The 15,593-nt window shown below is 46.1% G+C and overlaps 1 protein-coding gene across 4 annotated transcripts in view; it reads left to right on the forward strand.

Moving 5' to 3' along the window:
- Positions 1–15,593, forward strand: part of CLCN2 (chloride voltage-gated channel 2) — a 348,319-nt gene that overhangs the window by 152,723 nt on the left and 180,003 nt on the right. For all 4 annotated transcript variants that reach the window (XM_040349786.1, XM_040349785.1, XM_040349782.1 and 1 more), the window contains exon 9: positions 3,884–3,968. In XM_040349786.1, coding sequence (XP_040205720.1) covers positions 3,884–3,968 — 85 coding nt within the window. The remainder of the gene's footprint in view (positions 1–3,883; positions 3,969–15,593) is intronic.

Genomic DNA, 15,593 nt, shown 5'->3' on the forward strand with positions numbered 1-15,593 from the left:
ATGTAACAAGACTGTGCAAACTCTGGACCATTGACTGTTCCTGGCAGCCAAGATCAAGTTATCCTTGCCCTTTTGGCTCAGAAATCCAGCTCTGGAGACACGGAAATTTTTCACTCAATTGCCCTAAAGAATTCTCGTGATGGATACCAGCCCGACACCCTAAGGAAAAAGTCTTCAACACCTTGACAGTACAAGGGTCTTGAATGTTGGAAGAAGCTTAAAGCGGAGCTTTAATTGTCTAAAGATAATTGTCTAAAGACAGGTATATGCACCCACTTCCGGCCCAGCATTCACAGTCAAAAGACGGGCATTGCATCACATCCCGTCGCCCCCCCCAGTTGTGTGCTGGGAACACTCTGCTCCCAGCACACAGCGGGAGCCAATCGGCGGGCACAGCGCGACTCGCGCATGCGCCGTAGGAAACCAGGCAGTGAAGCCGGAGCGCTTCACTTCCTGGTTCCCTCACAGTGGATGGCGGGGGGCAGCAGAGTGACCAGCGATCGCTCGTCCTCTGCTGCGGACGGCGCTGGACTCCAGGACAGGTAAGTGTCCTAATATTAAAAGTCAGCAGCTGCAGTATTTGTAGCTGCTGGCTTTTAATATTTTTTTTTGGCCGGACATCCGCTTTAACTCCCCATTAACGTTTTGAAGAGCTGATCAATCTGGTTGTCCCTTCAATGTTAAACCTCTTGTCCGCAAAGCTATCTAAGCAGGATTTAGTTATATAATGCTTGCAGCAGTGGTATATATCAATCATTAGAGAGGAACCAGGAATCTTTTCTGCAGAAAGAAGTCGTAAAGGTTCTGTTATGGACTCAGCCCGAGTTGGCAGACTGACTTTCACAACCGACAGTGCCTGGATTCAGGACAATGGAAGAATGAGCTCTTTACCCAGATGTGTTTTAAGGTATCTTCCTTACATGTGAGGGACACAGTACATGGACCTCCCATGCTAGTTTTTATCCAGATGCAGAAATCCTCTGAAAGTAGCAGTGGGTGCTCTGGTGCCTCTGTGTGATCAGTACACCTGATCTATGCATTTCCTTTTGGAACTCCTTCCTCATCTACTCTGCAGGATGGTGCTGAAGGACATCCCGAAGATTCTTTTAGCTCTGAATTGTCACAGGTTAATTTAGTACTCTAACCTCATCGGACTGTTTTTTTGTTTTCTATATCAAGACTTTTTACTACAGCTTGAAGGAAACCTTAGTGATTCTTGGACCTGTTCGCATCTGGCATCTGTTTCTCAAATTTTCTAAGTCGCCACAGTGGTTGTCTGTTCATACGTTCTTTAAAATTTACCAGGTGGATGTTCAGGTCTCAACTGATGCAAGCTTTTGGCATTTCTGATGCAGTGTCCTTTGATGATCAATAAATAAAACAGAATTTTTGTACATTCTGAAAAATCTGTATTTTGGTTCCCACCCCTCTGTTTTTGTGATCCGCTCTTAATCTTAAGCCGGCCATAGATAATTCAAATCTCTGCTGGTTCAGCAGGAACTGGTTGAGATTCAAACACTATGGGCAACCATAATGCTGGATTTTACATGCGATTATTGCTAGCAGCCACGGGAGGGATTTCCCCGTCAACACGGACTGTGTTGCAGGAAAGAAAATCACCCCGTCTGTGGCCTGTGCTTTACTTTTCTACAAATCTGATGCAGGATGGGAGTGGGAGGCATTTATACTCTTGTTTGCTGATGTTGAGAACCTCCTGTAGGCAGCATAAATAAATTGCCTCTGATTTACTTTTAATCCTGAACTCCTAAAAAAAAAAAAAAAAAAAAAGCGGATTTTTTTTTTTTTTTTTTACAAGAAGTAAAAAGAAATAACACTTTTTATTTGTGTTAAGACATATACAGTATGCTTCAAATATTGACTGGTTTACAATAATTTTTTTATGAAGAAAATGTGTATGAAACTATATTCTTAGTGTTGGACACGCCTTTCGATGGGTAATTGATTTTAGATCAGAAAATGTGCTCACAAAACCATTCTTTGTCATAAGCATAAACCGCAAAGAATGATCATTGGGCAAATGGGGTTGATTTACGAAAGGCAAATTCACTTTGCACTACAAGTGCACTTGGAAGTGCAGTTGCTTTAGATCTGAGGGGAAGCTCTGCTGATTTTATAATATACAAGCAAAAATGCTTTTTTATTTTCCTTGCATGTCCCCCCTCAGATCTAGAATAAAGGGGGGATTTGGGAATTTTGAATGAAGCACATATGTAGTGTGCCTCCATCCCTTGTTCAAGTAAATAAAGAAGGGAATTGGGAATTTAAATGAGGCTATTGACATTGTGGATGTGAATTGATAAAAGGACATGTTTAACAACATGGAAGGATGTAAAAAATACATATCAAAACTTTTTACTTGTTTTGTAAAATTGATCATATATATATACATATGCACATATAGCATAGACTTCAAGAATACATGGATATATATCTACTTGTCAACACATGATAATGTAGAGAAATTGATGGGTAAATTCTAGGAATATATATAAAATTATACATGGTATCTGGGCGGCGCATTGATGATATAAAATGGTGTAAACGTCATTATTTTGTAGACGATAGGCTGGATTGATTTTTAATACAGGCAAATATCTGCATCCTAAATGCTCAACACATTTTGTGTATGAACACTCATCAGGGGTCGATGCTCAAGGATATCTATAAAAAATGAAGTATAATTAATCTAGTATGGCGTACATAAAAGGGAAAGGCAAATTTGCCAGTCCTGGATACTTACCATGAAACAAAATACAATGGTAAATATGGGGCCAGGGCCAGAAGGGTTGTCTGTCCCAGGAGCTGAGCTAATCTGGAGCCGCATGCCAGCAGGGTGCACACACACCCCCCCCCTCCCCCCCAGATCACAGATTGACAATCTTCATAGTGAATCAAGATGATGGACAGGTAGTGACTGCCAAAAAGTCTGATGAATGAATATAATATTCGTGAACTACATAGTGTTGATAAGAAAATACAGTGAAAATAATAGATGCCCAATTGAAATGGTAAAGATAATAAGAATCAGTGCACATAGGATAATGATATACCAAAGACCAAGTTGACAATAATAATGATGTAAAGAGAAATATGCAGAGGCATAAAGGACAGTCCGAATCACCAAGAACCCTCAGATCTACAGCGACTGCACTTCCAAATGCACTTGTAGTGCAAAGTGGATTTGACTTTAGCATATAAACCCCATTAAGCTTTATTTTATTAAATATCCAGAAGTGGTGTTTTTCAGGGTCGTGGTTGTAATATGAAGTGTCTGATCATGCCTCCTTCAAATGTTCTGTTTCAGCATTTTTTTCACCTGTGAATTTGTACTGTTCACCTGGTATCCCAGGAAGTGTGCATGCACAGTATTGTGGAGCAAACAAAGTCTACATAGGTTTTTGTTTGTGGATGATAATAAAAGTAATTGCTATCAATGGTATGTTTGTGCATTATATGACACTGATCTGATCTGATCTGCTGATAACCACAATGAAAAAAACGTGACTGCAAAATCAGCCAAAGAAAAAACATTCTCATCACTAATGCCATAAAGCATAAAGTCACTAGAGATGATGGCCCTAGTTTTATATTACTTTGACAGGAGCCTGCAGATCAAGTCCAGGCCTGGAATTGTGCCCTGTACCCTGGCTGATCATCTGCACTTCTAGTTCCTCCTTCGAGCAAGCATTGCCCTAATAAAAACCATCTCATAGAGTTGCTTAGTGACAGTTGGTGACATTGGCTGTAATTTAATATTTGCCATGAGCAGAAGTGTGGCTGGCAATGCTGATGAAGACATCTATTACTGGACCATGTTCCCAGTTCCACGATTTCTTTAAAGTTCACTGGCCTTCTATTTCAGAGACCATCACCGCTTTATTTAAAACCCGCTTTCGCTTGGACTTTCCCTTTGACCTGCAGGAACTTCCAGCTTTTGCTGTGATTGGGTAAGTGTCAGCTATATACTTCTTGCTGCTTTGCTGTATTTATCTTTTAAGTTGCTCATTGCAATAAACCACTTTTTTGTGATTCTGATTTACTTTAGAAGGTAAATACTGGTTGCTGTTTGGCAGAAGATTTTTTATTTTATTTTTTATATATTTGTTTTTCACAATTTTCAATGGCTTGCAGCCTTGTGAATGTGTCTTGAGCCCTTGGGGTTTGAAAAATGTAAATTACTTGGTTACTAGCTCACTATAAAACTAGTTATCTGTTACGTGATCCTAGCTACAAAATTAAGTATGGCTGAAAACATGTTTATTGTTTTTATGTAAAATTAAGCCCACTCTGTCTGGTGGGCAGCTATTTAAACAAGCAGCTGTTGTATGTCTATTTAACCATTTTGTGGGAATATAGTTGATCATGCCAACATTCTACACTCCCTACACCTACAACTGCAGGAATTCTGCTGAACACTGGCACTGATGGAACCCGATATTTTATGTATAATATATGTGCAGTTCAGTTGAACTAAAAGATGGCAAAAAATGGTTGACTGCAGATGGCAAATCTGCTTTAAATAGAAAAGGGTCGAAGTCTAAAGACCATCATATTCTCTGCTGTATGTTTGGATAGATAGGCGTTTTAAGTTAGTTTCACTAAACATTGGAACCTAATCTACTATATTCTGTGTGATGGCTTACCTCTATCAGCAATTTACTTTGATAATAACACATTGGGGTTAATTTACTAAGGGGAAATGGTCTGTACACTGTAAGTGCAGTTGCTCCTAGATCTGAGGGGAACGGCCAAGAAAAAAAAAAAAAACACTTTTGGTTGCACATTATTGAATGATAGAAATCGATAGCCCATACAAAAAAAATGGGTTAAAATCCCACTGTAATGTCAGTGACTTCAGCCTGGGTTCACACAGGAGCAGTGTGGAAAACCGCATGTGATTCAGACAGAAAGCACTCTTCATTCCTGTTCAATTTGCATGTGACTCTTTGCAGTGCGATTTGAGCCCATTTATTTAGCATGGGCTCAAATTGCACCGCACAAAAAAAGTGTTTATAATTGGTATGGGCAAGTACTTGATGAAGTTTTGGTATTCCTGCTCGTTCTTAAACTGGTATTGGTGCATCACTATCTTCAAAAATGTACATTAGCTATATAATTTCTAACACATAATAAGGGCTTCAAGTTGTTAAAGCTCAAAGGAGACTTTCAGATTTATTTAGGAACATTGGTTATCTTTCAACAGGAATTAAAGTGGTTGTAAACCCCTTCGGGAAAGTTACACCTACAGGTAAGCCTTGATTAAGGCTTACCTGTAGGTACTTGCAATATCTCCGAGACCTACACGGTCTCAGAGATATTTGCAATTTCCCTAAACGCCGCCGCCTTCTGGGCATGCGCCATCTTGAAAGGGCACTCTGTGCCGTTTCGAGCCAGGATAATGCCGTAAAAAGTGGCTCCCGTCCGCATGCGCGAAGTGACGTCAATCACAGCGCCGGAGTGGCAATACCCGGAAGTAACCTCCGGGAGAGATGTCGCCGCTCGAGGGGGGGGACGAGGACCGATGCGGGGGCTTCAATTTTAAGGTAAGCAATTCATAACGAGCTAGTATGCTAGTCATACTTGCTCATTATGCCTTTGTCTTTCAGGTTTAAAAAAATAATAATAATAATTTGGGGGTTTACAACCACTTTATCTTCATATCTGAACCATACCGCACAAAACACAGGCTGAACATTCAGAGACCCTGGGTTATAGGCTGCTACCTTCAGGTGATTGGTCACTGCTAAAAGCTTTGCTGGGCATTCTCTCTAGGCATACTCCTATAAGCCCACCCCACCCCACCCGACTCAGTGAGTCCTCTGTTTTTCTGCTAGTGATCTAAGGTGATGGATCTGGTCTCCCTTAAGGGGGAGAAGAGCTTTCTATATTTAATGTGTTCTCTTTATTTTGTTTTGGATTCTTTAGTCATCGCTTCAGTCAAAGCGTTCTACTATAATAATAGAAGCAGTGCATCTGGATCAGTGTAACCTTGTTAATACATTGGAAAACATACCATTTTTCGCATTCACAAAAAAATAGACTGTTGCAGTAGTAGACCCTGCTTCCTTAGGCTTAAATAAACCTCTTACCGTCCATATATTAATACACTTAAAGCTTGCTATTGCATGTCCAGCCCTGCAACTAGCTAACCAGCTATTGCTGCAATTTCTGTTTGTCAAGCTGCAGCTAATTAAACTAGGGCAATGAACAATTAACATAAATGTATGCATTTGACATAAATTTCAATGATGCCTCTAATTTCTGTCTATGTACTAAATCTTATGGCTAAAAGTCTGGACAGCTAAGCCTGTTAAAGACCTGCCTTCCTTTCAGTGCAAGTCTACCCTTTAGTCTTCTCGATGAAGGGATGTCTGTTAAAGTTTGCGTTCTTCTGGGTCACTGACGTCTCAGACCTATGATAAACAGAGAAAAAAGCCGCGCCCCAGGGGCGCGGCTTTTTTCTCTGTTTATAATTCCTTTGTGTTTCACACGCCAGCTGCTGCCTGGGGTTGGGGGTGGGGGTCTTCTAGCGCGGTTTTTTGTTGTTTATTTTGGTCTCAGACCTATGGGTCGGTGGTTTCCAAGGGTACAAAATATATTTTCAAACTCTACCACCTTACCTTTTCTTCTCTCAAACCAAGCAAAATCTGCCCAAGACAGTCAGACCAGTCAGAATTGCAGACTGCCCTGAACTATCTTTTGTCCCCGGGAATGGTCAATCTGGTCCCTCTGGAAGACTGGTTCAAAGGTTCTATTTAAACATGTTCACAGTACCAAAACCTAATGGGATATTCATCCTATTCAGAATATACAATTGCTAAACATGTACCTTTTTTCTTTTTTTTTTTGTGTTCCAAACTTGTGCATTGTATCTGCAACGTCAGTAATTGCCTCTCTGAGACACAGGGAATACCTGGCATCAGTAGATGTTTAAGATGCCTACCTACATGTTCCTATTTACCCTCTCATCAGATTATAACTATGGTTGTTGTGTGAATAAACTTGTTAAGTACTCTCTGGGCACTGAGCCCTGCATTGTGGCACTTTTCAGGCCTTCGGTTTTGTCTCAGTTGAATGCAGCGAGTCTTTAATTCCTGAGCAGTGGCACAACCGCTGGTGTGACCCAGTCTTTGATACCCCACTTTGTGAGGGAAGCTGAGGTTGTGCTGAAGATAAACTTGGTAAGGTAACTTCAGGGCATCAATCTTTTCATTGTGGTGCTTTCCAGGCCTTTGGCCCTGTATCGGTCAGCCGCAGACCACTGGTGTCCCCCAATCTCTAAATCATCTTGGGCTTTGTCTCTGAGTAACTTTTGAATCCCTTTCTGCACCCCACTGAACTGAGGTTTTGAGGGTTACTATATTCTGCTACCTTCCCTCTTTTGGCTCTGTATCATAATGCTAGCCATACCTTGGTGTGCTCAGTTTTGTCAGAAGCTGGATACTCCCCTACTCTAAATCTGTGGCACAACGCATACAGTGCCCAGTCTCTTCACACCTCTAGTGAATGTAACCCTCTAGCCTAAATCTGTGTTCTACTTTTCCACTTCGGTTTGCATTCTGTGCTTCTAGCATCTGTGCTTTGTCTGCCATGTGTATTTGGGAACTTAGGTGGCCTCTGACAGTTAACAAGCATTTTTTCCAAATCGAGATTGACACCACCTCTGCTATGCCTAGTCTCTATGAATGCACTTAAGTGAATCTGAGTGGATTGATTATACTGCAAGTTACTTAAGTTGATGCTGTTTTGCACTTTAGATTTTTTCCACCATTTTCTTTATGGTGTTGCGATGGTTAAGGCCAAGGCAACTGAAAGCTGACATCCATCATGTTCTTTCCCATTCTTCAGCTTAGAAGAAGCACCATCATGTTGGGGTACCCATTTTGCCAGAGCCGATACATTTTCCAGTCCCTTGCTTGGATCCACACCCTACCTGTTCTGATTCAATCACTTTCGGACACTTGCTACCCTCGCCAACCTCGGGTACTTGGGTTTGTAAGTTTGCTAGACATTGCCTCACTTTTGGGCCTAGTTGCACAGAGGACAGCTACACTGTAACAGGTGACCTCAGCCTTCACTTCCCTATTACCAGAAGCAGTGATTTCTTGGCTTTCCAAGAAGGGATGGATGTTTGCAACAAATATCCTTGGCCCCTATTACTAGATCAGGTTCATCCTTTCCAGAGCCTTTCAGCCCCTGTGTGCAGCTCCTTGTCTGACAGAAGGCTGTCTCCCGACCACCTTCTGTCGAACGAACATGCTGAAAAACCGCTGGGTTGAACAAAAAACTTCCTGTGTGTACCCAGCATTATACAGCTCTGTGAAGTGAGTCGCACCCTTCACTTACTGCCAAAAGAGCCTTGATTTCCGCTTTGAATTATTATTATTTTTTTGTCTCTACACAGTTATTGCACATTTTTTACTTGTATGGGTTTAAAGTGCACCTTTTACGCACATGTGCAAAGTCGCTACTGCACCTCTGCCCCTTTGTGTGCCTGCAGTTTTTATTACTATCCCTAATTCAGATTCAGAGCTTCCACCTCCTTTATGAATTTTTTTTCTTTTTTTTTTTAAGCAAGTCCTACATGACTTAGCTTTTCTGCCCTGCAATTGGGGGATTAGCCTGCTGTTCCATGTATTGGGTCTTAGAGATATTGCTTGACAATAGCAAATTAATATTCGCTATAGTTTTCCTGCTTCTCCTCCCTGCCAATCAGGAAGTCGGTCCTGAGACCCGATTGGCCAGGGAGTCTCAGGACCCACTTCCTGTTTGGCCAGTAGGAGAAGTGGTGGCTCAGGAGCGAGATCCCTGTCATCTGTCTCCTAAGGTAAGGAGGCCTCTGTCCATCCGTCTACCGCGCGCGTTGATCGCTGCCTTCCTGTTTGTTTACCGCTGGGGGTGGTTGGGTTTCTCTTTCGTTCATTGATGGACAGGGCACTTTGAATATTGACCTTATGGTTATATGGCCACCTTCAGAAGAGGACTAGGCAGAACATGTAAAAACAGCAAAACTGCACAGTATCACCCAGGGGGCGGTCCTACTGGCTATAACCCCTCACACTGCATCCAGTAGCTGTCTTTTCCTGCCTAGTGTAGAAGGACCTGGCTCCCGGTGGGGACCATTGGTCCTGAAAATTTTTATTTTTTGCTTTTGATTCCTCTTATCCACTATCAACAGCTGGGCTGGGTGACAGGCTGGATAATATAGATCCTGGTAGTCTCCCCAGCCCGGCCATCAAGCGTGAGCAGGCCCTCGCTACACACTGGGTTGGCCATGACATGCCCCTTCTGATCCAGGGGTGGCCGGCGAGCTATATGCTCCGGGACACGCATGTGACCGGGCTACTGCTGTCCGTGTCAGTGTGCCGTGGCCGACAGCCACCCCATACCGCTCGGTTGATGGGTCTGTCTGTGGAATGCGTCCAGCAGTCCCCACAGGAGGGAGGGGTAAGTATGGTCCCACCTGTCTCGGCAGGATGGAGCAGCTGGGCATTCCCCGGGAGGTCAAATAGGGGGTCTCTCACTCTCCCCTTCTCTCCCCATCTTTTCCCTCCTCCCCATGCTTGGGTCCGCTATGTGACTGACCGGGGGTACTCCGTGGGGGCTCCGTGTCCGGACAGGGGGCTTTGCTGTGTATGGGGTCCGCTCGTCTCTTCCCTATATTTGGGCCTTGAGGGGTGTTTGAGGCACATTTTTTGGGAGACTGGCGCATTGTTGCAGGCCGTTTTTCTGTAGCCTCAGTTCAGGGAAGTCCGGCGGCCATTTTTTTGGCGGAGCCCTCAAGCGAGCGAAGGAGGCTGGCGGACATTTTCTAGTAGTCTCAGCTTGTTTTTGCCTCTAGCGCTGGGGGGATTTTTTTCTGGAATGGCGCGAATCACACAGAGCGCCTCGTGAGGGAGAACGGATGGCAGCACAGGCGCAGTACCTGGGTCTGGGTGGTGAGTCCTACGTGGGGACCCTCAGTCTGTGGAAGCTAGGGTGGACTTTTTAGTGTGGCTTGCCTTCGGTCCCTAACGGGTGTCAGGCGAGTGTGGGTCAGCATGGTGTCAGAAGCTGGTGCTTCTTCTCCAGACTTGCCTGAGGTGGCAACCGGTTCACCTGCGGTGCCTATGGGCGCTTTGTCGGTGGTCCAGGAGTCTTTTGTTGCCAGGGTGAAAGCGGCGTGCAGGCACAAGGGGGGTAAAAACGCCCCCCCCAACGTCTTCTGGGGAAAGCTCTGATTCAGACTCGGGCCTTGCTGTGGCAACCGGCCCATGTTTTGAAGTTTCAGAGGATGCAGACCAGGACCGTTCGGACAGTGAGGATGATTCAGTGTCCGGGTCAGCGCAGGAGGAGCGCTTATCACATCGGTGCGGGATACCCTAAAAATGAAGGATACGGCGGGGACATCTACAGAGGTGTCGGTCCCTTTTGGGTCTCACAAGCTGGCCTGCACGGCTAAGGTGTTTCCCTACCTGACCCATTTTGATAAATTTATCTACAAAGAATGGGAATGGCCGCAGCGGGCCTTTATCGGTCCCAAAACGCATGGCGGTGCGTTACCCCTTTTGAAGAAAATGTTTCTCGAAAAATGGACATCTCCCCCGATTGCGGTCTTCAGGTTAAATAAGGTAACCACGATTCCGGTGGAGGGGACCCCTGCTTTTAAGGACCCTGCCGATAGGAGGGCCGAGGCGGTTGCCCAGTCCATGTTTATGGTGGAGGGGTGAGCATTGCGGCCAGTGTTGGCTACGGCCCTGGTGTCCCAGATGCTTACTGAATGGGCAAAATTGTTGCACCATGAGTTCGAAAAGCAACAGGCTTCCCCGGTCTGCGTGGAACTGGCAGACCAGTTGGTGCATGGCCTTAAGTATGCCTGCGATGCGGCCTTAGATACAGCTCCTTTTTCTTACTAGAGCCTCAGTATCTGCTGTGGTGCTCTGTCGCCTAATTTGGCTAAAATGCTGGTCTGTGGACCAGGCATCTAAGAAGGCTCTGGCAGATTTGCCCTTCCATGGGGAGAGGCTATTTTGAGCCTCGCTGGATGACTTTATTAAGAATGTTACTGGGGGTAAGCGCACGTTGCTTCCACAATCCAGAAAAGGTAAGGAGCCACGCCGTAGGCCAGGGCGCTCCTTTTCCGCTCAGAATCGTTTTTTTCGTCCACACAGGTCGGCAGGTAAGCGTTCCCAGGCTGACAAGGTGCCCGCTGAGGGACAGAAGCGTCCCTGGTTTCGCAAGCCTGCGAGCAAATCTACGGCTGCATGAATTTTTGCCCGCGCCCGACTCTCAGGTGGGGGGTCGCCTTCAGGAGTTTGCAGCTCGGTGGACCTCCCTCCTTTCAACCAGTGGGTTTGAGAAGTGGTGTCATCAGGATACAAGATAGGCTTTTTCCCTCCAACCTCCATCTTCTTCCGGCGCGTCGGAACGCCCTGTTTGGGGCAGTGCAAGACCTGCTGAGGCGTAGTACCTGTGCCGTTGCCAGAAAGGTTTCAGGGATTCTACTCCAATCTGTTTGTAGTCCCAAAAAAGGATGAGGTCTGTCCGATCCTGGATATCAAGGCCCTCAACTGCTTTGAAAAGTACAAAGTTTCAGGATGGCAGACCAGTTGGTGCATGGCCTTAAGTATGCCTGCGATGCGGCCTTAGATACAGCTCCCTTTCTTTCTAGAGCCTCAGTATCTGCTGTGGTGCTACGTCGCCTGATTTGGCTAAAATGCTGGTCTGTGGACCAGGCATCTAAGAAGGCTTTGGCAGATTTGCCCTTCCAGGGTGAGAGGCTCTTTGGAGACTCGCTGGATGACATTATTAAAAATGTTACTGGGGGTAAGAGTACGTTGCTCCCACAATCCAGAAACGGTAAGGAGCCATGCCGTAGGCCAGGGACCTCCTTTTTAGCTTGAAAGCTTTTTTTTCGTCTGCCCGGGTCGGCATGTAAGTTTTCCCAGACAGACAAGGTGTCCGCTGAGGGACAGAAGCGTCTCTGGTTTCGCAAGCCTGCGAACAAGTCTATGGCAGCATGGAGGTTTGCCCCCGCCCGACTCTCGGGTGGGGGGTTGCCTTCGGGAGCTTCCACACCCTCTTCACCTTCACCCGAGGACCTCCATCAGCCCTGCAGTCTGGACTCGAGCACTTGCTTGCACCTGACAACCAGGTAAGTACCCCAGGCTCCTGCCTACCATAGGAAGTTTATACAGGAAAAACCTGATTACCTCTAGAGGGATCAGGAAGGAATTTTTCCTCCCCGACTGGACCTAGCATATAAAAAAAATACAAACAAAATCCTCATCACCCCCGATCCGATTGGCAACGCGTCGGAGCAATCCACACATATTCTCAAGCGTAACGGACGTGTGTGACAGGAGCTCTGGCTCACCACTTCATAGAGCAATCCACACACATGGTCAAGCGTAACAGACGTGTGTTACAGAAGCTCTATGCATCCAACCATCCAGGACTCATCCATGGACAACCTGCGCGCTTTCACCCAGTAAACCTCCACTCACCCACCCCCCCTCACTATCACGCCACCCACAGCCGCCGCCTGTCACCATCCGGGCACCCCTCTTCTACACCATTAGAACCTGCAGGACAGACATCTGCTGCGGCCTAGCTCCGGCTATCCCATTATCCTTCCCCTAACTCTCTCCCCCGTGGGTCCACCCAGGTAAGCACATCAGGGCACCAACCATAGACAGTTGATCCAGGGTCCCCCCGATCACCTCTTGAGGGATCAGGAAGAAATTTTTCCCCTGCAGTGGCAATTGGCCAAGTTCAGCTGGCGTTTTCGCCTTCCTCTGGATCAACAAGTGGGAGGCTTTTTAGGTCAATTGGGTGATGATGGAGAATCATGTCTCCTGGTGCTGCTGAATCTCGGTGCAGCTTTTGACACTGTAGACCACAAAACTCTACTCATTCGCCTTAAAGAAGTAGCAGGAGTCAGACGCAGATCTACCTTGGTTCGCATCCTTCCTAGAAAATCGTTCCCAGACAGTGAAACTAGGAGCCTTCTCCTCTGAAACTCATGCAATTTCTTGCGGAGTCCCTCAAGGATCACCCCTGTCACCCATGCTCTTCAACATCTACCTTCGCCCACTCCTCAAAATCATCAGTAAACAGGACCTGTGCTACCACTCATACGCTGACGACACTCAACTCTACTTTCGCATCACCGGGAAAAAAGACAAATATAACGGTCTAGAAAAATGCCTCGCATTGATGGATGATTGGATGACTGAGCACTCCCTCAAAATCAATGGATCCAAGACAGAACTTCTTCTCCTCCATGCAAACCGAAAGACAAAAGCTGAGATTTCAGGGACATCACCCACCATCCTTGGACAGATGATCACCCCAAGCACCAAAGTCATGGCTAGGAGTCATCTTTGACTCTGAAATGTCGATGGATGCACAAATAGGATCCCACCATCTCCTCTGGCTGCTGCGTAGACTCACCCACTTCATCTCAAAAGACATAGCAGTAGTAGTTGGAACTATCATCAATTCCCGACTTGACATTCATTGGACGGTAGTCACAACGGATGCCAGCCTGACCTGGTTTGGGGCGCAAAGTCAGCACAGGGTCGATGGACGCAGGAAGAATTCCGCCTGCTGATCAATGTGCTGGAACTTCAGTCGATCAGGCGGTGCCTCTCCACATGGTTGCGGAGGCTGCAGGGATGCCCAGTCAGAATCCAGTCGGACAACGCCACGGTGGTGGCGTATGTCAACCATCAAGGAGGAATAAGGAGCTTGGCTGCTGCATTGGCGGTCGCTCACATCCTGAGGTGGGCAGAGAGTGGTGCATGCCGGCTCTATCGGCCGTGTACATTCCAGGCGTAGAAAACTGGCAGGCAGATTACCGAAGTCATCAAATGCTGGACCAAGGGGAATGGTCGCTACATCCAGAGGTTTTTCGACTCCTTTGCCTGAGATGGGGCACACCAGATGTGGATCTTCTGGCCTCTTGACTCAATCAGAAGGTACTGAGGTTAGTGGCCAGGTCCAAAGATCCCTGGGTGGATGCATTGGTGGCTCCATGGGGTCATTATCGGATGATTTATGCCTTTCCCCCGATAAAACTTCCCCCTGCGGCTGCTTCGCAGAGTGGAGACTGAGGGGATTCCAGTGATTCTGATTGCCCCAGATTGGTCTCGGCGCCCCTGGTACGCCAACATAATACGAATGGTGGCGGATGTTCCTTGGCAACTGCCGATGCGAGAGGACCTTCTGTCGCAAGGCCCTATACTTCATCCTGCTTTACAGCCGCTGGCTTTAACGACGTGGCTGTTTGAAAGTCAGGTGCTAAGGGACCAAGGTCTGGCCGAGTCGGTAATCTCCACTATGATAAGGGCGCGGAAGTCATCATCTTCTCTGAAGATTTATCATCGCATATGGAAGGCCTACATCTCTGTGTGAGGAGATGGGGTTCTGCTGTTTTTGCAGCGGGGAGTGGATCAGAAACTTGCCTTAAGCACCATTAAGGGGCAGATATCAGCCTTGGCTGTCTTTTTTTAGCGTCCCTTGGTGACTCATTCATTGGTGAGTATGTTTGTGCAGAGGTTTTGACATGTGGCCCCTTTGGTTCGACCAACCATGGGATGTAAATCTGGTGCTCTCGGTATTTTAGAAGCTGCTGTTTGAAAACATTAGGGAGATCCCCTATTGTCTCTCTTTCAGAAAGTAGCCTTTCTGGTGGCTATTACATCTGCCAGGAGGGTTTCTGAGTTGGCGGCCTTGTCATGCAAGTCTCCCTACCTGATCCTCCACAAGGATAAGGCGGTGCTACACCCGCAGCCCTCGTTTCTTCCTAAGGTTGTTTCGGCGTTTTATCTGAATGAGGACGTTGTGCTTCCATCCTTGTGTCCTTGGCCGTTGCATCCAAAAGAGGTTGCTTTGCATTCCTTGGATGTGGTCCGGGCTCTGCGGGTGTATCTGTCTGCTACGGCTCAGTTTCGGAGGTCAAATTCACTGTTTGTGTTGGTAACTGGTCCAAAGAAGGGCCTGGCGGTCTTGTCAGCCACCATTTCCTGGTGTATTAGACAGATTGTGATCCAGGCTTATGGCCCCAGAACAATGTAGGCACCATCAAATGGGAGGTCAATCACCCACAGCTCAAGATACCCCTAGCAACCTCTAAAGGAATTCCAGGATTCCACAAAACCCTGTTCGAGAATAGCTGTATGGAGCCTTACATTTCAGCTTTGGTCTTCTACTCCTACTTTTAAGCTTGCCTCTTGCATGCGCCTAGTGTATATACATATGCATAGAGCGCTTTGGCTCAGTTCCTGAGAAGATGCCACAGTGTATACACCATCCCCACTGTAAGGGAGCTGTTGATGAAGTGGATTGACCTCATTCTTCCTCTGCTTTTTTTTACAGCAGTTCCTTGTACAAAGTTGTGGCAGATCTAGAGGCCATAAATCCTTTACCTCTTCTGTTCAGACTTCTACATAATGACTCACCACTATTTTCCATGTGATGCTGTCTGTCTTTTTTTTTTTTTTTATTATTATTATAGAATTACTTGTTGGTTGTGTATTGACAGTTTTAATGCTCATTTTTTAATTTGTAGCCCCAGATTAATGGATTTA

The sequence above is a fragment of the Rana temporaria genome, chromosome 4, assembly GCF_905171775.1.
Source record: "Rana temporaria chromosome 4, aRanTem1.1, whole genome shotgun sequence".
In the NCBI taxonomy this organism is placed as follows: Eukaryota; Metazoa; Chordata; class Amphibia; order Anura; family Ranidae; genus Rana; species Rana temporaria.